Below are 21,223 nucleotides of genomic sequence, written 5' to 3'. Positions count from 1 at the left end.
ACGGCTAATAAAACTAGACTAAGTGCAATTTCTGGAGAAATTGCGTAGGAATGCTGAAAGCTGAATGCTAATAGCTGAATGCTTATGAAGTAAATTGGAAGATAAATTTTGTGAAAATTACAGTTTTAATTGAAGTCATCAAATGTACTGCAGTAAGTCTGTGCATTGCATTGCACACAACAGAATGAGCAGCACAATGCCCAATGAATTATCAATATGCACAAACTGTTTCTTTCTTTGTTTTATTTAAGTTATTACTGTTGTTGTTGTTTTTGGTTTTGTTTTTTATACAAAGTACTTATTGTGGAGTGCTAGTCTTGTGGAAAAACACAACACTCTACATGTGGCTTTGTGTTGCCCAATGTTAGGCAAGCATCCAATTTGATGGTACGCAACACCTACGGTAGCTGGCAAGAAAAAGTGGATATTTCTCTTGAAAGAAAGTACTCCGTGCCCATCTGGCCGTCTCCCATCCATTCTGCCTGATCCTCGTCCTCACCCCTTTTAACAGGGGCCAAGCTGTTAAAGACCCCATTACTGCGGCGGAGCGCACATTTCGCATTTTCTCTGCGGACTAGAGAGCGCGCAGTGCAAATTTTATGTGGGAACGTATCAGGCGATAGAGTTCAGAAGGAAAGGGTGGGGAGGGGGAGGTGAGTAGAAGGGGCAGGAGGGGTGGTAGAATGGAAACGGGCCAGAGTCGGGAGTCAGCGAGCGCTTCAAGCGTTAACGTAATTGCAAGAATGTGAAAAATGAGGCGGCGGGGCTCCCGCGCGGAGCAAAAGGTCAGAGCGCGGCGCACACAAAACAACTGGCTGGAGGACGGCCTCATTAGACCATTAAATCAGCTGACCCCCCTCTTGCGCCCTTCTATCCTTCCTACGTTCGCTTCCTCTTCTTCTGCTGCTGCTTACTTGTATGCAGGTGTTGACATGGTAGTCATGGATGACGCCATCGTCATTACATCTAAAACTAATGACTAATGCGTAGAGGTGAGTCACACGCCTCTTTTTAACTCCTTTTAGTTATTTTATTCATATGATGTACAAAGTTAAATGCTATTAACTCATTCACTCCCAACCATTTTCACTGAAGCAACCCCCTTCAATCCCACTGTTTTACTGGATATTGACTGATTTTGCAAGGCCCACAGAAAAGTGTCTTCTATTGCTATAAAATCATGGAACATACCAAAAGAAATATTCTCTTCTTTCATCAGAAAGAAAGTACATATCTGTTTCAATTTTGCAGCAATGACCATTAGAATATAGGAAGGTTTCATCAGTATTCACATTCTTGGTGAAAACACTGTCAAAAAGAGCTTGTTGCAACATGGCCCTGGCGGATCACTTGAACTCTGCTGCCACCCGCTGGTCATTTTTTGTAATCGCTACCATTGCTTTAAGGCACCTCTTCATGTCAGAAGTTGCATCAAAACTTTATATGTGCTGTTGCATAAAACAAAAGTATGAATACGTCTTTGGGAGTGAAGGACAAAGAATTAAAAACATATTTACACGTTTTTGGGTTTGAATGAGTTAATATGAGTATCGTAATGTTTCATGCAGAGTCCCGCAGGAATTGCTACTTGGGCCTCTACTGTTTATTATTTGACCTTACGCTTGGTGATATGAAAATGTAAAAAAAAGCATAATGCAATAAGTTAGATTTTATGTTTCAGTTTTGTTTATCTATAGGTTTTAATATTTCAAAATATAGTATTTGTCATGTTTTCATTTGCTTTCATTTCTGTTGTTTTAACTTGGAAAAAATACATATTTTCATTTTTTTTTAACTAAAAATGCAACAAGCCATATTTTTTTATTTTCTATTTTTTAACATATTTTAAAATTATTTAAATTGGTTTGAAGAAAAATAATTAAAATGTTTTATTAGATTTTTTCAGTTTTTTTTTTTTTTAATTTGTCACTTAATTCCTGTTAATCAGTGTAATTACTGTATCACCAGTAGCATTATTATTTATATACATTGCAAACTCTTGTAGAACTCACTCATAAACGAATTATATATATATATATATATATATATATATATATATATATATATATATGTGTGTGTGTGGGGGGAGGTGTAAAGCGAGCGAGAGACAGATTATTATTATTATTATTATTATTATTATTATTATTATTATTATTATTATTATTATTGACAGGCAATGTGAATGAGGCGCTGGAGTCGGTCTTGGCCCGGCGCAAAGTGCCATACCGTAACTGTCTTTGGCCTCGCATCGATCGTCTGTTACTGGATACGGTGCGGATCGGAGTCGATAAGTGCTCTGTGGATTACAGGTCACTTGTACTTATGTGTGTAAGATAATCAATAGGCAGTGCATTTGTTTCTCTCCTGCCTCCCCTGCCCATCCCATCCCCGTTGCTCTCTGCTTCCTGCATGCAGCAGTCATCTCCTCTGCTGCAAAAGATCACAGCGTTGACGACTCTTCTACATTTTGTTTAAAAAAAAAAAATCTGAAAATGATTATTGTGCTTAACTTATCATCAGCACTTTGTATACATATGAAGTTCATTTTACATACAAACTTGGAAAGGAAATTGGCGTTAAGCACAGTGATAAATTCATAAATTATGAAATATAACTCACTATTTTTCCACCATTTTGTCAACATCAGCCCGCTCTATCATGACATCATGATTTTAGTTGACAATCACATGGAAACCCTCCATAATAGGATCAATAACATTCCCCGTGGTCCTAGCCAAGTGATCTCCTGGTCCTGAGGCCCAACTAGTCTGCGATGCGGGTGACCACAGAGGTCTGCGGTTGGGTAATGGCTCGTCTGAGATGGTCTCAAAGCAGCCCCGCCGCAGAGTGCGCCATCCATCAATATGTTTGATCACTTATTGGCAAAACGATACAACCGCCACACTTGCTTCTGGTGTATACAAAGATGATGAAATTTCGTGCAAAAGCCTGGACACTGCCAGAAGGCACGAACACACGCACACTAATACGTAAATACATCCACATTTGAGGCCACACTCGCACATGATAAACAATTTTTATCCAGACTGCACATGTTTCTGATCGCGTCAGAATTGACAGCGAGCGTGACGAGCAAATGGAGACAGATATCTGTGACTGGCGCACACTATCTGTAATGCATTCCAATACGTTTGTTTTGAAACGCTTTATTCCCGTTTGGCAGGTTGTGTGCTAGATAACACTAAGGCGTAATTAGAGGCTGTTGTGTGCAGCAAACTTAATTTTTTACATTTTTTTCAATGTGAGCGAGAACTGGCAGAAACGCAGTATTAGTCACCGCCTTTTGTTCGAGTCTCGAAATAGTAACGTTTCTGGAAAGCCCTTTTTTTTCGGGTGCATTGCTCGTGTTTGACTGTAAGAGTGGATAAGCGCATTCATTTTGAGGTGTGACTGTGTTTACATGGACGCCAGTCAAAAGAAGGGATAATCCAAACGAGCACAAGGAGGGAGATGGCTTGGGATGTCATCATAAGTGCTGGAAATGGGCGATTAAAAGGCCCTGCATGTTGATGATGACGCTCATACACAGTGGAACAGCTTCGGTCTGAATTGAATGGTTCTCCACATTGGAAATAGTGGAAATTGAAATCATCTGTTTCAGGGTCAAATTGCTGCCATTGTAAAACCTATTTTAACAGTGCAGGTGATTCTTGAATTAATATTTTCACATTACAGGGGTCAACCGTAATTTCAATGACAAATGTAGTGAGTTGTGAGGTCAATGGGCCTTACGCATTTTACTTTTTTCAAAACACAGACAAATTCAGAATTGTGCAACCCTTAAGTTCCACTGTATATGAAGGATACATAGCATACAGTGGTATGTTTTATACAGTACATAATAGGTTTGTTAATGTTATTGTGCATCTGTAAGAGACTCACCTTGCTCGCTACTGTTGTCGCCGCTCTGAGACGCGTGGCCCCCGCTGGAGGGCCCCGGCGTGCCGGCTGAGTGCGTGGACGTGGCGTCGTCGTGGTCTCTCCAGGACGCCGGGTTCTGAGGTTTTCGAAAAGAGTGAGAAGAAAGAGAGGAGGTCCGTGTGAGTGACATGTGGAAGGTGAACTGTCTATCCATCTATCTATCTATCTATCTATGTATCTATCTATCTATGCTAACAAGATTTGAGTGTGGCTATTTGTTATTTGAAGGAAAAACACTCCCAAAGTCGCTGCTAACTTCCTCTTAGCATTTGCTAACTTCCTGTTAGCGCTAGGCTAGCGATGTTTTAAAAACGAATTATTGGCTGTACATGATTCCAACTGAATGGCACCTCCTGATTTTATCTGAGTTTCTGTTCGCAGAATTAATGTTTGATCCATGAAAAACGCCATTTTGTTTTGCATTTAAGCTGGTACTAACAAAATGACAACAAAGAGTCATTTCGCACACATCTTAAACCGTGCATGCAAGTTTACACACCCCTGATCGACAGGCTGCTAGCTAGCACACCGCAAGCACACAATACAAACAAAAGAGAAACAAGCACTGCAGCATCTGGCAATCAGTCAAAATTGTGCAATCAAAGAGCTTCATTAATGCATGAGAACAGAACGCTTGCAATGTGGAGTCCTCCACGACGAGCTCTGCTGAGTAATTGTCTAAACATGCACACGCAGCGCAGCTCACTTTTTTTTTTTTTGCAGATTTTTTTTTTTCTTGTTATTGTTGTAGCACTACCGAGCGAGACTTCCGTGTCAAGTGCGAAATACAGAGGTAAGACGTCCAAACACACCACAGCCGCCATTAATCATTACCGCTGTCAGGAGTGAAAATAAGATATGACAGTGATTCTCCTGCTAATCTGCCAAAAATGTGCACACGCCCACAGAGGCTCACGAGGAATACACACACGCACACACATATGCACTCACACGCATGACATAATGGAGCGAGAAGTATAAACACGCAGATGCACACATTCACTTTCATAAATGCAGGTTGAGAACGAGAATGGCACTCATTCAGAGAACAGGCCTCAGCCAAAGCCCAACAATAACACTAGTTAGTGGTGGAATGTCTCCCTCCTAGCTTAGCGGCTAATAACCAATATACTTTAGTACAGAGGAGAAATCAAGCAAGTACCTTAAAACTTCTTCTACTGTTATTGAAGGTTGGAAATTCAAGTCATCTTCACTAAGGTTTACACAAATTTAGGGGCTTCTTGCTTAGTCTTCATGGAAATCAGCTACTTTTGTGTTGCTAGCTTAGCAACTAAAGTTTAGTACGCTACCTTATGCCACTGTCCCACTCCAGTACTGTAGGTGGTGGTAATGAATTACAAACTGGTTGTCAGCTGCTGCCAGACAAACACAAATTACATCTCAAAAGTTTATTTGGTGATATAGTGAAACGTTGCTTTTAAAAATCTGTACTCACACCTTCATCGGAATGTAAAGATTCTTTCCTTGGACCACATGGAAATCAAAGAACATAACAGTGAATAAACAGCTAGCTTAGTGGCTAACGTGTCATACTAAATTTGAGTAGAAGCAACCAGGAAGCTGCCTTTTATAAACTGTTCAAAAATGGCGGTCGTAAATTTAATCAGACATAAATGGTAGTTGCTGTTGACGAATTGTAGCAGCAATGCGGATTACAAACTGGTTGTCAACTGCCAAACAATTGGATCAGCCATGTCTGTTTTATATTTTCAACAGTAAGTTTAGAAAATAATTTAAATTCTACACATTTTTATGCATCTTCAACTAAATTCTGTGACTAGGAATTGTATAAATCAGCTAGCTTTGTGGTTATGTTTATGTTGGCGCAAAAATGTAGCCTATGTGCAGTAAGAGTATGACAACAGGAAGTATGTTTATTTTTTGTTATATAAGCTTATTTCAAATGTATTAGTGACAAGCCATACTTTGCAGTGACTACAGTGACTTTAATAATGACATTTAGTTTAAAAACAAAAAAAAGAAAAGATTTATATACAGTTAGTAAATCCTCAACCAAATTCCATGACTTATTCAGTTGTAGATACAGACCAAGGAACTTTTGTGTAAACTAGCTTGCTTAGTGGCCAAATTGTAACACTGTATGTAAGAAATCCCAAACAAGGATGAAAAACTAATAAGTATAGAAATTCCCACGAAAATTGAAACATATTTTCCATTTGTAAATCAGCTAGCTTAGCGGTTATAGTGCAAATGAACGGAGCAGGAAACACGCAAGTGGTGCTTTTGCTTTGAATCAAAATTCGAATTAATTCATATTCTTATCATGAAGATGACAAGTTGTGTTTGCTACTGTTCTAATATGGTGCTATAAATTGGTGGTCACCTGCCAAATAAATGAAGAAAAACATGTCTCTGTGATTGTCACCAAAATGACCTACAATCTCAGGCAATTTTATTGTAAAGGTTTTCATGCCCACGTCCAAACCGGCTCTTAAGATGACATCACTTTTTTTTCCCCCTCCCGTTTCCCTGCCTTCTCTTCTGCCTCCTTCCCCGGCCCACGAGGAAGCCGGCTACTCCGAATGTTACAGGAAAGGCTTTATCAGTGCCACATGACGGCAGGCTCGGGTTGGAATTTCCTCCGCCGTTTCAGACTGACCGATGGCGTCACTCGCCAAAAAATCGCAAGCCGATACCGTAGGGATTTTTCAAGAAGAAAAGAAAAAGAGCTTGACGACTTCAATTAAAATGTTAGCCTGATGCTCCTCGAGGGCCCCCGACAGAGGAGGGCCCCTTGAGCGGAGCCCAAGGCAAACAAACGAGCCTGCATCGAGGCTTCCCGCAAACCTCAACCCACTTTTCAGTTCCCGCCATGCCATTTTCCCCTTCCCTTAGACAAGGAAGAATACTGTACACCCCCCCCCCCCCCTTTTTTTTTCTTTACTCTAAATTGAGGAGCACACCTTGCCTGCGCTCGAGTGAGCTGTCCTGAAGGCGGACAGTCGCTCATAGTGTGAAATTTTAGCGGGAGGAAATGGAGGCTATGAGACGAGCGGCTGCCGGGCTCCTCTGGGTGCCGAGTCCTGTTGTGCAGCGAGCGAGGGTCCTTTTATCTGTTAAAGGGGGCGCAGACGACTACACATGGCCCTTGAACGCCCCCTCCGCCTGCATTCAAGGCTCTCTCAGCGTCAGCTGTTCACCGGATGGCGCTGGGCGAGAAAAAAAAAAAGAGCTCGGAGGGTTAACTCACGAGAGGGGCTCGACAATGAAGGCCAGCGCAGACGTTTTGGGCCCTCCAAAGTGAGCCCGGGGGGAAAGTGGGGAAAGTGCTCGGTGCCTCAGTTCACTTTCTGGGCCATTGATCGACAAACGCTCGGTTGCACTTCACTAAAGTCTGGGAGTTCATACAGCTACTTCCAAGTCATTTTCAAGCACTTTTCAAGCTTGTTCAGGTTCAACTTCTCGCTTGGTTTTCATTGGTTTGAAACCAGGGCCTGCAATGATTAATTAGCCAATATTAGCTCTTATAATGGCCAAAAAATGTTTTTTTTTTTTTTTTTTGCTGATTTTTTCCCCCACAATAACAGATTGCAACATAACACCAAGATAATGATACTCAAATCAAACCCATCCCACCACCGCAAATCTGCAGATATTTGCTGATTTTCTGTTAAATTAAACAAATACTAAAGCACAAACATTGTGAAACAGTCAAATGTTCTGCATATAATAAATTAATTGATATTTTTATTGTTGTAAGGCACCAAAAATAAATAATGTTATTCATTATTTACTTTTTTAAATTAACCATACGAATAATGGGTTTTGGAATTTTATTCTGCCAAATATTGGAATTGGAATTGGCCGCAAAAAAAAAAAAAAGAAACGCAAAAAAAAATTCCATTTGAAACAATTTTGCTTCGTATCAAGTGAAACCATGACAAAATTTGAAGATTTTTGTTTATTTTTGTTTTTAATTTATTCATTTATTTTCTTAGTTTTTATGTGTTTCTTTTTATACATTCAGTGTTTATTATATATATATTATATATTATTATATATTATTTATTATGGATTTTTTTTTTAACAGGGAGATACCAAACTTGTAAAGTCTTAAGCTGAAATGTTTCAGAACCTGAATACAAAGAAACACATATAGCATTTTCTATTAAGAAGTTGTTTTCAGTTTTTTGATCAACACATTGAAAAACTAGGAAATAATGTTAGCATCCGATAAGGCACGAGCTATCGAGACAGACAGACAGACAGACAGACAGACAGCACTTGTTGACTGTAATTAGGGAAAACCAATTATCAATTGTTTTTAAAAATGTTTTAATGAGATTGGTGACTTTTTCTCATCTATTGTTCCCATGTAAATATTGTGCCATCATCTGCATGGATACTGCGTATTCCATTTCGCTTCAGTCGCAACATGACTCAATCATTCTACATCCTCAATTGATTATTATGCCTTACTCTCAACTCTCAACTCAACTTTATTTATAAAGCACTTTAAAACAAGCATTGCTGTATACAAGGTGCTTAACTATGCATCAATTAAAAGACAAAAAAAAAAAAAAAACACTTGATCTACACATACTGTTGTATTCCATTGATGAGCATGTTGCTGTTTTTGACTGAATATTCAAGCCGCCGTGGGAACACTGCGTAAAAGCAGGACGCTTCCCAAAATAATCCGGTTGCATCTTCATCACGTGAGGGATGAAGGGCAGCTTGCATGTAATTAAGCAGCGGCAGGCTCAGCGGGGGGTGGGGGTGGGGGGGGGGGGGGGTAATGTTAGAAAATGACCGGCTTCCACTCCGGAAAACTAAATGTCGGCCGCACTGGAGTGAGGCCTGGCTCTCAGCGGCCTTAATGTAACCAATCGATGAGACTTAATTCACCTATCATTGCGGGAGTAATGTGTCATTTTTAATGGCGCCGCCACTGAATTAAATTCTAAGACAGGCTGCAGTTAATGGTGTTAAAGAGAAATTATTTTATTTATTTATGCTGGGCCCTGTAGATGTGAGGTTGTCCAACATTTTGGATCCTCTTACAGGGGACAATTCTGTCCAATAACTCCCTCATAATCATAACTATCAAATGCCACAGCAGTGTGTTATCAGAATCAATCACTCATCATGGAAATGTAGCAGAATAATGAAACACTGAGGTGACAAGTCAGGTTAATAATTACAGAGTAAATATTTACACTTGAGTTTTGTACTTTTCATAAAATGATGTGTCAGTAATGTTGTCAAGCTAAACAAGTGCACTCAGTCAAACCTTTCAGGAATTGGAAAGATATTCGTTAAGCATCACACTCAATCAATTGGTGGAGCCCAGAGTTCAAAGCAAACATGGTGAGGCAGCATGTAGCTGTTATGCCACAAGCTGCCAACACACATGAAGTCACCCCCAAGTGTAAATGCTTTTATATTCACTATTACACTCAATCAATTGGTGGAGCCCAGAGTTCAAAGCAAACCGGGTGAGGCAGCATGTAGCTGAGATGCCGCTGCCAACACAAGTGAAGTCGGCCACAAGTGTAAATCATTTTATATTTGATGAGCATTACACTCAATCAATTAGTGGAGCCCAGAGTTTAAAGCAAACATGATGAGGCAGCATGTAGCTGCGATGCCGCAAGCTGCCAACACAAGTGAAGTCGGCCACAAGTGTAAATGTTTTTATTTTTGCTAAGCATGACACTCAATCAATTAGTGGAGCCTAGAATTCAAAGCAAACATGGTGAGGTAGCATGTAGCTGTTATGCCGCAAGCTGCCAAAACAATTGAAGTCAGCCCCAAGTGTAAATGCTTTTATATCCGATAAGCATTACACTCAATCAATTAGTGGAGGCCAGAATTCAAAGCAAACATGGTGAGGCAGCATGTAGCTGTTATGCCGCAAGCTGCCAACAGAAGTGAAATGTGAATGCTTTTCAATTCAGGTTATAAATTGTTATTTTTTTCCAAACATAAGATTAAAAATCACTTTAATAACCAATTTCCCTGTATGTTCTTACAGTCATGTTTGAAAACTACTTTTATTTTACTTTTATTGCAAATCAATTTTTAGACCCCCAAATCTACAGCTTGGGGACCCCAGTTTGAGAACCATTCCTCTAAAGTGTTGTTTACCTCCCAAAGACCGCAACGCAGCACAAGCCAACGAGCATAACCGCAAAAAACATTTTTTTTTCCAACAATTCACCTGTAATCCACAAGCCTTTCTGTGAAACACATCACAGCACACGTTGTGACTTTGTGCACTCGACAAAAGCCCTCTTCTCCATTCCCTCATAAATTATTTACGGCGCCCCCTCTCCGAGCGGAGGGCGCAGCGGCGGCATCATCATCAGACGGCGCGCAAACACAAACATACACAAGCATTTTGTCGCGGGCCCTGTGGGTGTGATAAAGTTCAAACAAGTTGTGCGTGTCAGCCAAATAGTCAATCTACACAACAAGTGAGCGAGCGCGCGCCAGGCAGACGCTACGCACAACAACAGCAAAAAAGGGCATATACGGGGAACGCTGCGAATATTCCCTGAAGAAAGGCTGTAATTAAGAGAAGCGTACTCGGCGCTAATTGTCTTCAAAAGCGCAGGAGGAAGATGGAGGGAAATGGCGGCGTGCAAACACACGACACACTTGGAAGATGCAAAAGGAGCAAAGTCTCAGGGGGGTTGCCTTTTGCTGTCGTAATACAAGTTGTAATTACACTGGTGCCTTGACTTAGGGCTTTAATTTGTAGTGACCAAACTTGTAACTCAAAACATTTGTATCTCAAATTATCTTTCCACACTCAACTGCGTTCCTTGGCCATTATAATACGGGACATACATAATGCAAAAAGAAGCGTTTCACAACTAAGTAACTCGGTAAAACGTAGCAAATCATTATGAGCAATAAAATAAATTACAAAACATGTAAATATTAGGGTGCCAAAAAACCAATTCATAAAAGAATCGAGATTCTTATTTATTAATCGAATCGAATCGATATTTAATATCCAAAAATCGATTTTATTTAAATTAGAAATTAAGAAGGGGAAAAGGCAGTTGTAGCCCACATGCTGTTTTTGTGGAAAAAGCCACTTGCAATCCAAAATGAATAAATGTTTAAAAAAAAAAAATAATTAATTAAAAAAAAAAAAAAAAAGCAGACTGGAGTACATCATGAAAATGTGCATATCTGTAAATTGAAGCAGAAATCATTTGTCAATTAAATAATTTTGAATCGAAAATCGTTTGAATCGAAAATCGAAAATCGATTCTGAATCGAATTGTAGACCCAAAAATCGAATCGAATCGTGAGACAGTCAAAGATTCCCAGCCCTACTAAATGTGTATTAATTGTACCAAGAAGATGCTAATACAATGTAAATACACGACATACAGCAAATACAGTATCACATATTAAGACATGAATTGACCTAATACAATTTACTATGGGAAAATTGCTTTGAAACATGAACTCGGAAGTCAACCAATATCAGATTGTGTTCCACTTTAAAGGTTCAACTGTAATAATAATAACAGGAACAAAAAGCAAGTGAACAAATCCCTTGTCTCGCATTTCCAAACACCTGCGATGCCTGCATCCCTTCAAATTTCGGCTAAAATTGATTTAGCGCCGTCACTGAATGAATTTCCCTCCAATTCCCATGAAAGCTTCCAGGGAAACATGGAGGGATGGTGCGCACCGAGCGGTTATATAGGATCCGGCGCTGATCGCGGACAGAACCGCTGACACGCGAGAAACAAGCACACGCACACACAAAGGGTCATAAATCATAACGCCGGCTGATATTTCGAGACGCGTCTTGCCACACGGTGTAAACACGTAAAGGAGGACGGGAGGTCATAATTACACGTGGCTCAAAAAAGTGTAGGTGCGCACCTATTGAACAGCTGAGTGCTATAACACTAACACCCTCAATTATGAAGAATAATAAATGGGCTCCTTAACTGAGCAGCTCATAATTCATCATGGCTTGAAAACTTTCTCTGAGGGCAACTTCACACTACACTGCAAGAATGGCATTTGAAAAAAAAAATAATGCTTTGAAAAGAGGAGGTTAAAATTATTTTTATTTATCTATTTATTTATTTATTTTTTTGGGGTGTCCAGCGATTACATTTGTTAATCGTAATTAATTGCATAAATTCAAAAGTTAACTCAATTGATTGCAACTTTTACATCTGTTCTAAATGTACAATAAAATGTGCAATATTTTTTCCCCGAGGTTTTCATACTTCTTGTTAACGTAAAAGTGGAAAAAATGTTAGGCCTATAGAAATGTGGCTGTATCTTTTAGTTATTGATTTCAGAATAATTTCATAGTAATTTCATAATAATTCATAAAATTGAGTTAAAGTAAAAAGTTGCTCTGTACTATAAAAAGACAGGTGTGATATTGATTTGTGTTGAGGTCATTTTTTTGCCACTAGATGGCATAATTGCATTTGTAAGACATTGCATTGTATATGCATTATATATTAGAGGTTTCAGTCGTTTGAAATTTAAAAAAAAAAGCAACAACAAAAAAAAAGAAATCTTTAATCGTAATTAATCACATGACTTCAATAATTAACTGACAATTAGCGCACATTAATCGCAAATGTTATATCTCAATTTATATCTACATTTACAATAAAATGTACATTTTTTTCCCCCTAATTTAAATATGGTTTGATTTTTTTAGTCATATATATATATATATATATAATACCAACAGCTCTCAATGTAAGGCAACCCCCAATAATATTTTATAAACATATTTGGAGAGTGCAGATGTACCTAATACTACGTCGCACGCCCGCACACCACAAATTATAACCTACCAAAATTACCCCTAAATAAATCAAGGCCTCTCTCCAAACACCTTCAATAAAAAGTTATTATAATGATGACGACGCTCGAGGGGATTCGCCGGGGGAGTTTTATCGAGGTGCGCCTAATAAAGTGGTGCACATAAAAGCAGACAAGTGATGTGAAGAGACGTCTATCATTACCTGCAGACTTTCTCTTTTAAAAAAAATAAAACCGGCGTGCATACTGAACGTGTGTCACACGCGTTGTACAGTATATGACCTTGTGGCGGCTGCATAGCAATGCACTTCTCGAGAGGTGCTGCGAGAGGGTGCACGATGTGCAACAAGTGAGTAAAGCTTCTCTCCCGCTACCCGCTCCCTCTCTCGCTTGCAGCCATGATGATTAGATATGGCTCCCAACAGGCCCTGGGAGCGCTAATCAAATAGGAAATGTAAGGCTAGACGGAACTGCATAGCAACACGAGGTTGGATCAAGTGGTGCGCCGTTTTGTTTACTTGACAATGTTGATTTGGGACCCTGAAATACTTGGAAATTGGACTGAAAGTGGATTTTTTTTTTGAACACCAAATCATGACCAGTTCTGTCTAAATGCAAAAACAAACTGGACGGAGTTTACGCACCATTATGTTCTTCAAGAACGATATTTTATACAGAGCAGGGTTGTAATGTTTTTGACTTTTAATTAGTACATTTTTATTTTATTTTAACTTTTTTATTGTTATCATGTTTTAAGAGGTTTTTTTTATTATTTGTTTTAGTTTAGGGATTTTTAGTTTTAGTATTAGTTTTAGTTTTTTAATATACATATTTATGAGTAATTGTGGAGTGTATGATGAAAAAAGTCAAAGTATTGTGAAATAAAATAAAGTTGACTACAATTTCTAAACAACTGCTTGACCTTGTTTTTTCTGTACAGTTCAACAGTAACAAAAATAATAGATTTAAAATCAACCCAGAAAGCTCATTAATTGCACTTAGTTTTAGTTTTATTAAGTTAAGTTATTAAATTTCAGTTATCTTTTTTTTAAGCACTCATTATTTTGTTTTGTTTTATTTATTTATTTTTTATTTTAGTTTTACGTATTTTGTTACTGTTCATTAACTATTATTACATTGGTACTCAGTTCGACATCCTGCTTAATGTCGTAATTAAGCAGTGTGTGGGCTCCCTCTAGTGGCAGGCGAAAGAATCACCCAATACAATGTTCGAACTGTGCATACTCGTAATCGTAGTGGCTTAAAGTGTGATTGTTTGTTTTTTTAAATCCACAACAGCATATTTGTTAAGCACAGTTCAGTTGCATTTAACTTTTATGTTCAATACATTTTCATTTAATCATCTAGAGCTGTTTTCAAGCATTTTTTTTAGTACAAATTCTATTTAACTTTGGAGTCCAATGCATATTAACTGAATCAAGTATTTTTTTTAAATCATTTCCCCAGATTAAAATAATATTGAGAATACCCTTTAAGAATACAACTTCTGCCTCATTTTTGACGAACATTTACGAGCAAGTTGCCATTATGCTGTTACTTTATTTTTTATGGTAATTATTTATATGTTTATTATTTATTTATTTTATATGGTAGACCTACAATTGGTGTAAAAAGAGTACCACTTCAATAAAAGCCTTTAAAAAAAAAAAAAAAAGCGTAATCATTATACCACATTATGACGTCATTGGCTACTGCGTTTTGTACCCGAAACAGGCAGACCCTACATGTACTATTGCAACACTTGTCTTGTCACTGTGACTTAACCAGTTCCCTGCCTGTTGCAGAAAATCCAATGTAAACATGCCCCCCCCCCCCTTTATTTCCCCCTCCTCTTTTTCCAGCCATGCAGCGTCAAGATAAGCAAACGCGTAACCTCCATGGGAACTCCTATCTACCCTCCCTGAGGAAGGATCTCCAAAACAAAGCCGGGAGAACCCCGCGAGGTCCTCAAAAGTAAGACGCCACTACGAGCCTGTTTAGTTGCGTTCAATTAAAAGCAGCGCAAAATGTCATTAAGAGAAGACAACGCCTCCATTTTACCCGGAATGGGGTTCGTCTAAATTGGAGGGGTTCGGTCCTGGGTGGGCTCCTGCACCGGCGCGGAGACAGTCGCCAAATCACCAGTGTCAGTGAACGCCTCTCATCCTCTTTCTCGCTCCAGCGTAATCCAATCACGACCAAGACAATGCTGCACTCAAAGTGTAAACAAAAAAGTGCGCCTACTTGCGATGCTGTCAGGTATGAGGAAAGGGGGAGGAAAGGGGTGACATGAAAACACACGCACCCTCCTCATCATCGCCACTAAATCCAACTTTCACCACATGAGACGCTGGCGTCCAGGGAGGCCGATTAAAAATGCAAAGCGGAGAAAAGTGGACGCGAGAGATCCGGATCGGAGCTAATTAGCATATCCTGGTAAACTGGAGATGACAATTAATTGGGAAATGACTCATTCATTTGATATAATAGGTTAGGATTTGTCCCACATCAACTTTTTTTTAGTCAAAGTAACCGCCGTAAAAAGTTGACCAGCGTCACAAAGGAGGAATAAATCACTCAAAGTTTAAATACATGCACGAGTAAAATGGCTGCAAGATACACGACGTACTGCTCGTGCTTGTCTGAGTATATATATATATATATATATATATATATATATATATATATGCAGTCGACATTGTCTCACTATTTGGCAAGTTTGTGCTCGGGCCACACAATTAATTCATTTGATGTGTTTGTGTCATTTCTAACTATTGTGTCAAACATAATTAAAGAGGCGTGGTATCATGACATTTTCAAATTAATAAATCAATAATGCCAATTGTGGGTATTCACTATTTGGCAAGTTGATGAGAGAGCATGCAGCGCAATTTTATCCACTTGATGCCATTTAAAATTCATTATTGTAAGAAATATAATTAAAAGGGCGTGCTGTATAATGACAATTGCAATTAATAAATCATTTCAGCTAAAAATAGGTCCGATATTTGGCAAGTTCATGCTAGGGCCTCATTTAATGCTAAAACTTATTGTAGGAAATATTTTCATTGAAAAGATTTACATTATAAGTCATAAATCAGTCAAGTTAAATTTGGGTTCACTATTTGGCAAACGTAAAAATCGCTTAACAATTAGAGGGGCCAAAATATGAGCAATATTGAACATTCTAAATGCAACACTACGACGTGTGTGCGTGTGCGCGCGTTCAGCAATAATAAGAAAAAATGCTAATAATAATAATAATAATAATAATAATAATAATAATAATAATATCGTCAAAAATGCGCGATTTTAATATAAAGCTTACGTGCTTACGACACTATAATTGAATATAATTGAATTCAGCATTAAGGAGCCTCTAGTCATAAAAAAGGGGGGGGGGGGTGTGAAGGAGAATTGCACGCTGCAGTGTTAAAAAAAAGAGAGGTAGTAATCAATAGGAAACAATTAAACACATTAACATCAGCAGCATGTGGGAGGAGGAGGAGGAGGAGGGGGGGGTCTCTGTGAGAGAAGCATCATATGCAATGTGAACTTGACATTGATGCTTAAAGCCTCACGTTGCAATAGGCAAGCACACACACGTTTGCACACGCACAAAAACACGCACACACACACAACCTCCGTGCACCTCTGCGGAGACAATCCAGCTTTGCAACACTCCCACAACCTCCTCGCGTAGAAAGCCCCCTTCTCTCTTTTTCTTTTTTCTTTTTTTTTTTTTTAATAGTGGCCTAAAGCTAAAGCTTAGCGGCTAACACGTAATTGTCTCTCCATGGTGCGCGCGCACACACGCAGACACACACAAAAACACACACGCATGAGCGCGCCCAATCAAAAAGACTTAAAACAATAACTAAGGCTATTGTAGCGGCGTTTAGCTTTTGACCCCCACCGGCACATCCCGGCTGAAGGAACGAGCGCGCACACCGTTTAAGACTCAATATGTAGGCCAAACACTTCAAAGAAATTCACAGGCAACAAGCCGTGCTGCGTTCAAGGCCGGCAAGACGCGTAGGAGGCGAGAGGGTGGTGCGTTCACGTCCAAGATCGACCAGGTTAAAGGGAGATTTCGCGAGCCGTGTTGCGAAAAATATGAGAGAAATGGTGCGTTCAATACTGTCGTACAAGCCGTGTTGAGGGTGCGTTCAAAACTCACAGGTAAGAAAATAGTGTGTAAACAATTACACAAAATAATAAAATAAAGAGTGTTGCGTTCACTTACATGATCGGCGAGGTTCGTCGACGAGCCTGACAGCTCTTCGTGGTCCGATTTGGAATTTCCATCCCGCTCGTCGATCACTAAATCTATTGGCATTTTTCCTTTCAAACAGCTGATGTACCGATGGCAGAAATTGTCACAAAGCTCGTGCACCTGAAATAAAATCAAAATAACCACAATTACGTTTTGTTTTGGATGTAAATACAGTATAACTCCAATTATGTGAGCCAAACTGTTGCCGGCGCTTTATTGAATTCCCCCGAGACGTGCAGCAACAAGTTGAAGTGGAACAAGCAGCGCACAAATAAAAACCAAATAAAGATAAAATCATCATCTAAAATCCAAATAAAGTGCAGGGGCGTATTAAGTGGCGGCGAGCTGAAAGCAGATACGTGCATGCGGATCAATAACGTGCGCCAAAGAGGCTTAATTGAGCACCAATTGTTACTTGAGCTGCTTAAATAGCTGGCCTGCATTAAATATGACTCGACCAAGAAGGCGGCTTTAAAAAAAAAAAAAGTCAAAAATATATAGAGAGAGATAGAGATTTTTTTTTTTTTTTTACCTTTTCTAATTCCAAGAGGTGAAACCGTAATACTTGTATGGCTTGTATCATCTGAAAAACATGCAAATAACATCCATCAGTAAAATGTACTCATCATAATATGACAATTATTGCAAGCAATTGATTTTAAACTTTAAAACGATTTACCATAAATATTATTATATTCAAAATGTAAAATTAGTTGGACACTTCAAATCGAACTCACCAAATTGTCCAATTCTGGATTTGATGAAAATAAAGGTTTTTCTGCTCGGACCTAAAAGTAAACAATTAAAAAAAAAAAAAAAAAAAAAAAGTTGTGTAAACATGCGTCTGAGTTGAAATCCGAATTTCTGTGCCATGCGCGGTTGTCGGCTGCATGTGGACCTGCTTGGCGAACACCGCGATGTCCTCGTTGAAGGAGTCCGACGAGCACACGTCTCCCCCGGCCACCCCGGGTTCCCTCGGCGTGCACGTCGCCAGCTCGCACTTCTCGAAGACCAGAGCGAGCAGCGGGAACAGGGGATGCCTGAGCGGAGGGCGAGCAAAACACGGCCTGAGCACGGCGCAGCGTGTCGGGGTATATTTCAAACTCAGGCATCCAAAAATAAAAATAATAATAAAATATTTGATTAAAAAAAAACAAAAAAAAAACATAAAATTAAATAAACAAAATTAACTCCCACATAACAACAACAAAAAAACCACAAGACAATTTTAAAAGCCTGCATCATGGTAATATTTCACTTTTATTATCATAAGCTGCTTTTAACCACATTTTTAACCTCTCATTGATCCGCATGGCGGAGACTGACGTTTTCTTAAGTGCACCGTGACAAGCGTGAGAAGTGCAACACAAAAAGTGAAACGCGCGCACACACACATTGGGCACATAGAATTAAGGGAATGACTCTTATACTTTTAATTTTTTAGTATATATTTGTCAAGAAGCGAGGATGTTTGTAAACTAAGTTGACGGTTGAAAATACAATTCGAAATTCGGATAAATAGCACTTTTCTTTGTAAAATTAAAAATGTCCATTTAGTTCAATAAGATCAACTTATTTTTTAGCTCTTTGTGTTTGAATCATGCAAAAATAATAATTAAAAAAAACTATAAAAGTGTGCACCAGCTGCTTTATTTACAAAATCAGCACATGCATGCACGTCAACGTTGCCTTATGTGTGCACATTTTTTTTAAACAATTATAAAAACAAAACAAAAATGTTTGTGGGACATTTTGTATTGTATTCCACAAAAAAATAAAATAAAACAAAAACTATTTAAATAGGGCTTTTTCATGGAGTTTGTTGGTCATGAACTCCATTTTAAGTCTTTATTCAGACTCTTGAAAAAAAAAAAAAAAAGTTCTGAGAAAAATGACGATTCTAGCAGCTTACCCATAAATCTGGTCCTTATCCCTCTTTAGGACGTCGTTGACGGCCGAGCCCATGCTGGTGGGCATGACGTTGGGGTGGGGAGCGTGAGCTCCGTAGTGCTGGCTGGCGTGCAGCGGCGGTCCGTGGTTGAGGTGGTGGACCTGCGGGAGCGGCCGGGGTGCGTGCGGGTCCCCGTACATGGACGCCGATACGCCGTCCATGCCCCCGTAGTGGGCCAGCTCGTCGTACTGCGGGAGCGGACGCATGGGGGGAGAAGTTATCGCCGGGCGATGGGACTTTTCGGCGCTTTTTCCGGCGAAGCTCGGTGCTTGTTATGACCGAGATGGTGGAGAAGTGCAATGGGAGCGGATACTTACCCTTTGCGCCATCAGGCTCCGATAAACTCCTTAATATGCCGTGCTGATTTAGTTTTGTGTGCAATATTTAAAATCCCTGGGAGAAAAAAAAAATCCCGGCTCTCTCTTGCCTCCTCCTTTTTTTTTTTCGACTAACTTTTTGTTTTGTTTGGGCGAATTCTCCTATTCGCCAAAGCGGTTGCGTCGCAGTCGTCGCATCGGGTTGTCCTCCAAGGGAAAATAATTTTGGAAAAAGTGTCAAAAAAAAAAAAAAAAAAAAAAAAAGGTGGAAGGTTTACAATTGGCCCGTCAACGAGCGGCGCGTAAAGTCAACTGTCGCGTCTATCATGGCTTTTTGCCACTCCGGCTGTCAATCAAAGCCAGAGGTTGTCAAGGTAATGAATGAATGACGCTCGGCGATGATGTTCAAGTTTTCTCTCTCTCTCTCTCTCACTCTCTCTCTCTCTTGTTTTTTTTTCGGGTGCCGTGCGCGTTAGTCCGGTGTCCTCCCCCCGTAAGTCCTCTCCGCTCTGTCTCCTTTAAATGTCTGCTTCGCCCCACTGTGGACTTTTTTTTTCGAACAAGCGGACGGCGAGGGAGGAGGGTTAAACAAAATGGGGGGAAAAGAGTAAAACAACAACAAAAAAGAAACGTGTCTCCAGGTCCTTCGCTCGCTCGGTTGGTGCTGTGCGGCTTTGGTAGCTTGGCTCGGCTGGCTGCTGAGTGAATGAGTGTCAGCGAGTGTTGTCAGCTTGGCGGCCGGCTCGCGTCCTCCGAACACACTGACTGAAGTGAGCGCGCCGAGCGGTGGGCGAGCGCAATGACGGATCCCGGAAGTGGCGTGCTGGCCCCAGCCAGTGGTGGGGCGCCAAGGCAAGGCGAACTGCTCTCCCACGCGAGAGAGAGGAGAGACCCACTCTTCCTCCCAATGTGTGTGTGAGTGAAGTCGGTGTGTAGTAGTAGTAGACAAACCTCCTCCTCCTCCTCCTTCTTCTACTCTTCCTCCTCCTGTTCTTCTTCTTCTCCAGCTCCCCACCTCCCAAAACTCTCTCCCCACCCACCCAAAATACTTTTGGGATCTTCGTTTGGACAGCAACACAACACCACACACTTTTGCAACTCTCTCTCTCTCTCTCTCTCTCTCTCTCTCTCTCTCTCTCTCTCTCTCTCTCTCTCTCTCTCTCTCTCTCTCTCTCTCTCTCTCTCTCTCTCTCTCTCTCAGTGCTGTCAAAGTTAAAGCGTTAACTTATTAATCGCAAAAATGTATCGCATTAACGCAGATTAACTCTTTCACTCCCAACCATTTTCACTTAAGTGTTTTCCTGGATTTTGACTGATTTTTCAAGGCCCGCGAAATATTATGTTCTATTTGCTGTAAAAATATGGAACATACCAAAAGAGAGATTAGAGTCTCTTCTTTTATCAGGGAAAAAAAAGTACATTCCTATCTGTTTCCGCTGTGCAGCAATTAGCAATATAACATAGCTAAGTTTCATCGTTTTTCACAATTCTGCTTAGAACTGTGGGAAAACTGTGGGAGTTTTAACATGGCCTGGTTGATCTCTTATACTCTGCTGCCACTCAACCATTTTCTGCAGTAGAGAGACTGCATCAAAGCCTTCTCTATGCTCTGGCATAAAAAAAAATAAATAAAAAAAATAAATAAAAAAGGTATAAATATGTCTTTGGGACACTTAAAACATTTAAAATATGACGTATTTATACGTTTTTGGGAGCTAATGAGTTAATCACGGATGTTTACGTCGTTAAAGGTAGCACAGGTGTTTGAGCAATCAACATACGTGCATTAACGTAAAGCATTTAATAAATGTTTATGGGTGACATTCAGAATATTTGTCCATGTCAAAATATTGGGGTCGTTTTTTTTCTTTTTTTTTCTTTTTAAATTCCGCAAGTAATTAACTATTAGAAAAAGAGGAGGATGAGAGT

The 21,223-nt window shown here is 39.7% G+C and overlaps 1 protein-coding gene across 7 annotated transcripts in view; it reads right to left on the bottom strand.

The window, feature by feature from the left end:
* LOC144031636 (homeobox protein Meis2) overlaps window positions 1-20,266 on the bottom strand; it is a 117,120-nt gene extending 96,854 nt beyond the window's left edge. For 3 of the 7 annotated variants that reach the window (XM_077538961.1, XM_077538960.1, XM_077538962.1), the window contains exons 1-7: window positions 19,295-20,264; window positions 18,939-19,165; window positions 17,925-18,066; window positions 17,764-17,814; window positions 17,559-17,609; window positions 16,997-17,146; window positions 3,904-4,018 (exon numbers count right to left, since the gene is read on the bottom strand). In XM_077538961.1, coding sequence (XP_077395087.1) covers window positions 3,904-4,018; window positions 16,997-17,146; window positions 17,559-17,609; window positions 17,764-17,814; window positions 17,925-18,066; window positions 18,939-19,165; window positions 19,295-19,306 — 748 coding nt within the window. In that variant the 5' untranslated portion in view covers window positions 19,307-20,264. Of the gene's footprint in view, window positions 1-3,903; window positions 4,019-16,996; window positions 17,147-17,558; window positions 17,610-17,763; window positions 17,815-17,924; window positions 18,067-18,938; window positions 19,166-19,294 lie in introns of all 7 variants that reach the window. The other 4 variants (XM_077538966.1, XM_077538959.1, XM_077538965.1 and 1 more) reach the window with 3 other exon arrangements.
* Window positions 20,267-21,223: the final 957 nt, after the last annotated feature.

Source organism: Festucalex cinctus, chromosome 12 (genome assembly GCF_051991245.1).
Source record: "Festucalex cinctus isolate MCC-2025b chromosome 12, RoL_Fcin_1.0, whole genome shotgun sequence".
Classification (NCBI taxonomy): domain Eukaryota; kingdom Metazoa; phylum Chordata; class Actinopteri; order Syngnathiformes; family Syngnathidae; genus Festucalex; species Festucalex cinctus.
The sequence above is the reverse complement of the archived record's forward strand: the minus strand, read 5'-3'. Positions and strand labels throughout refer to the sequence as shown.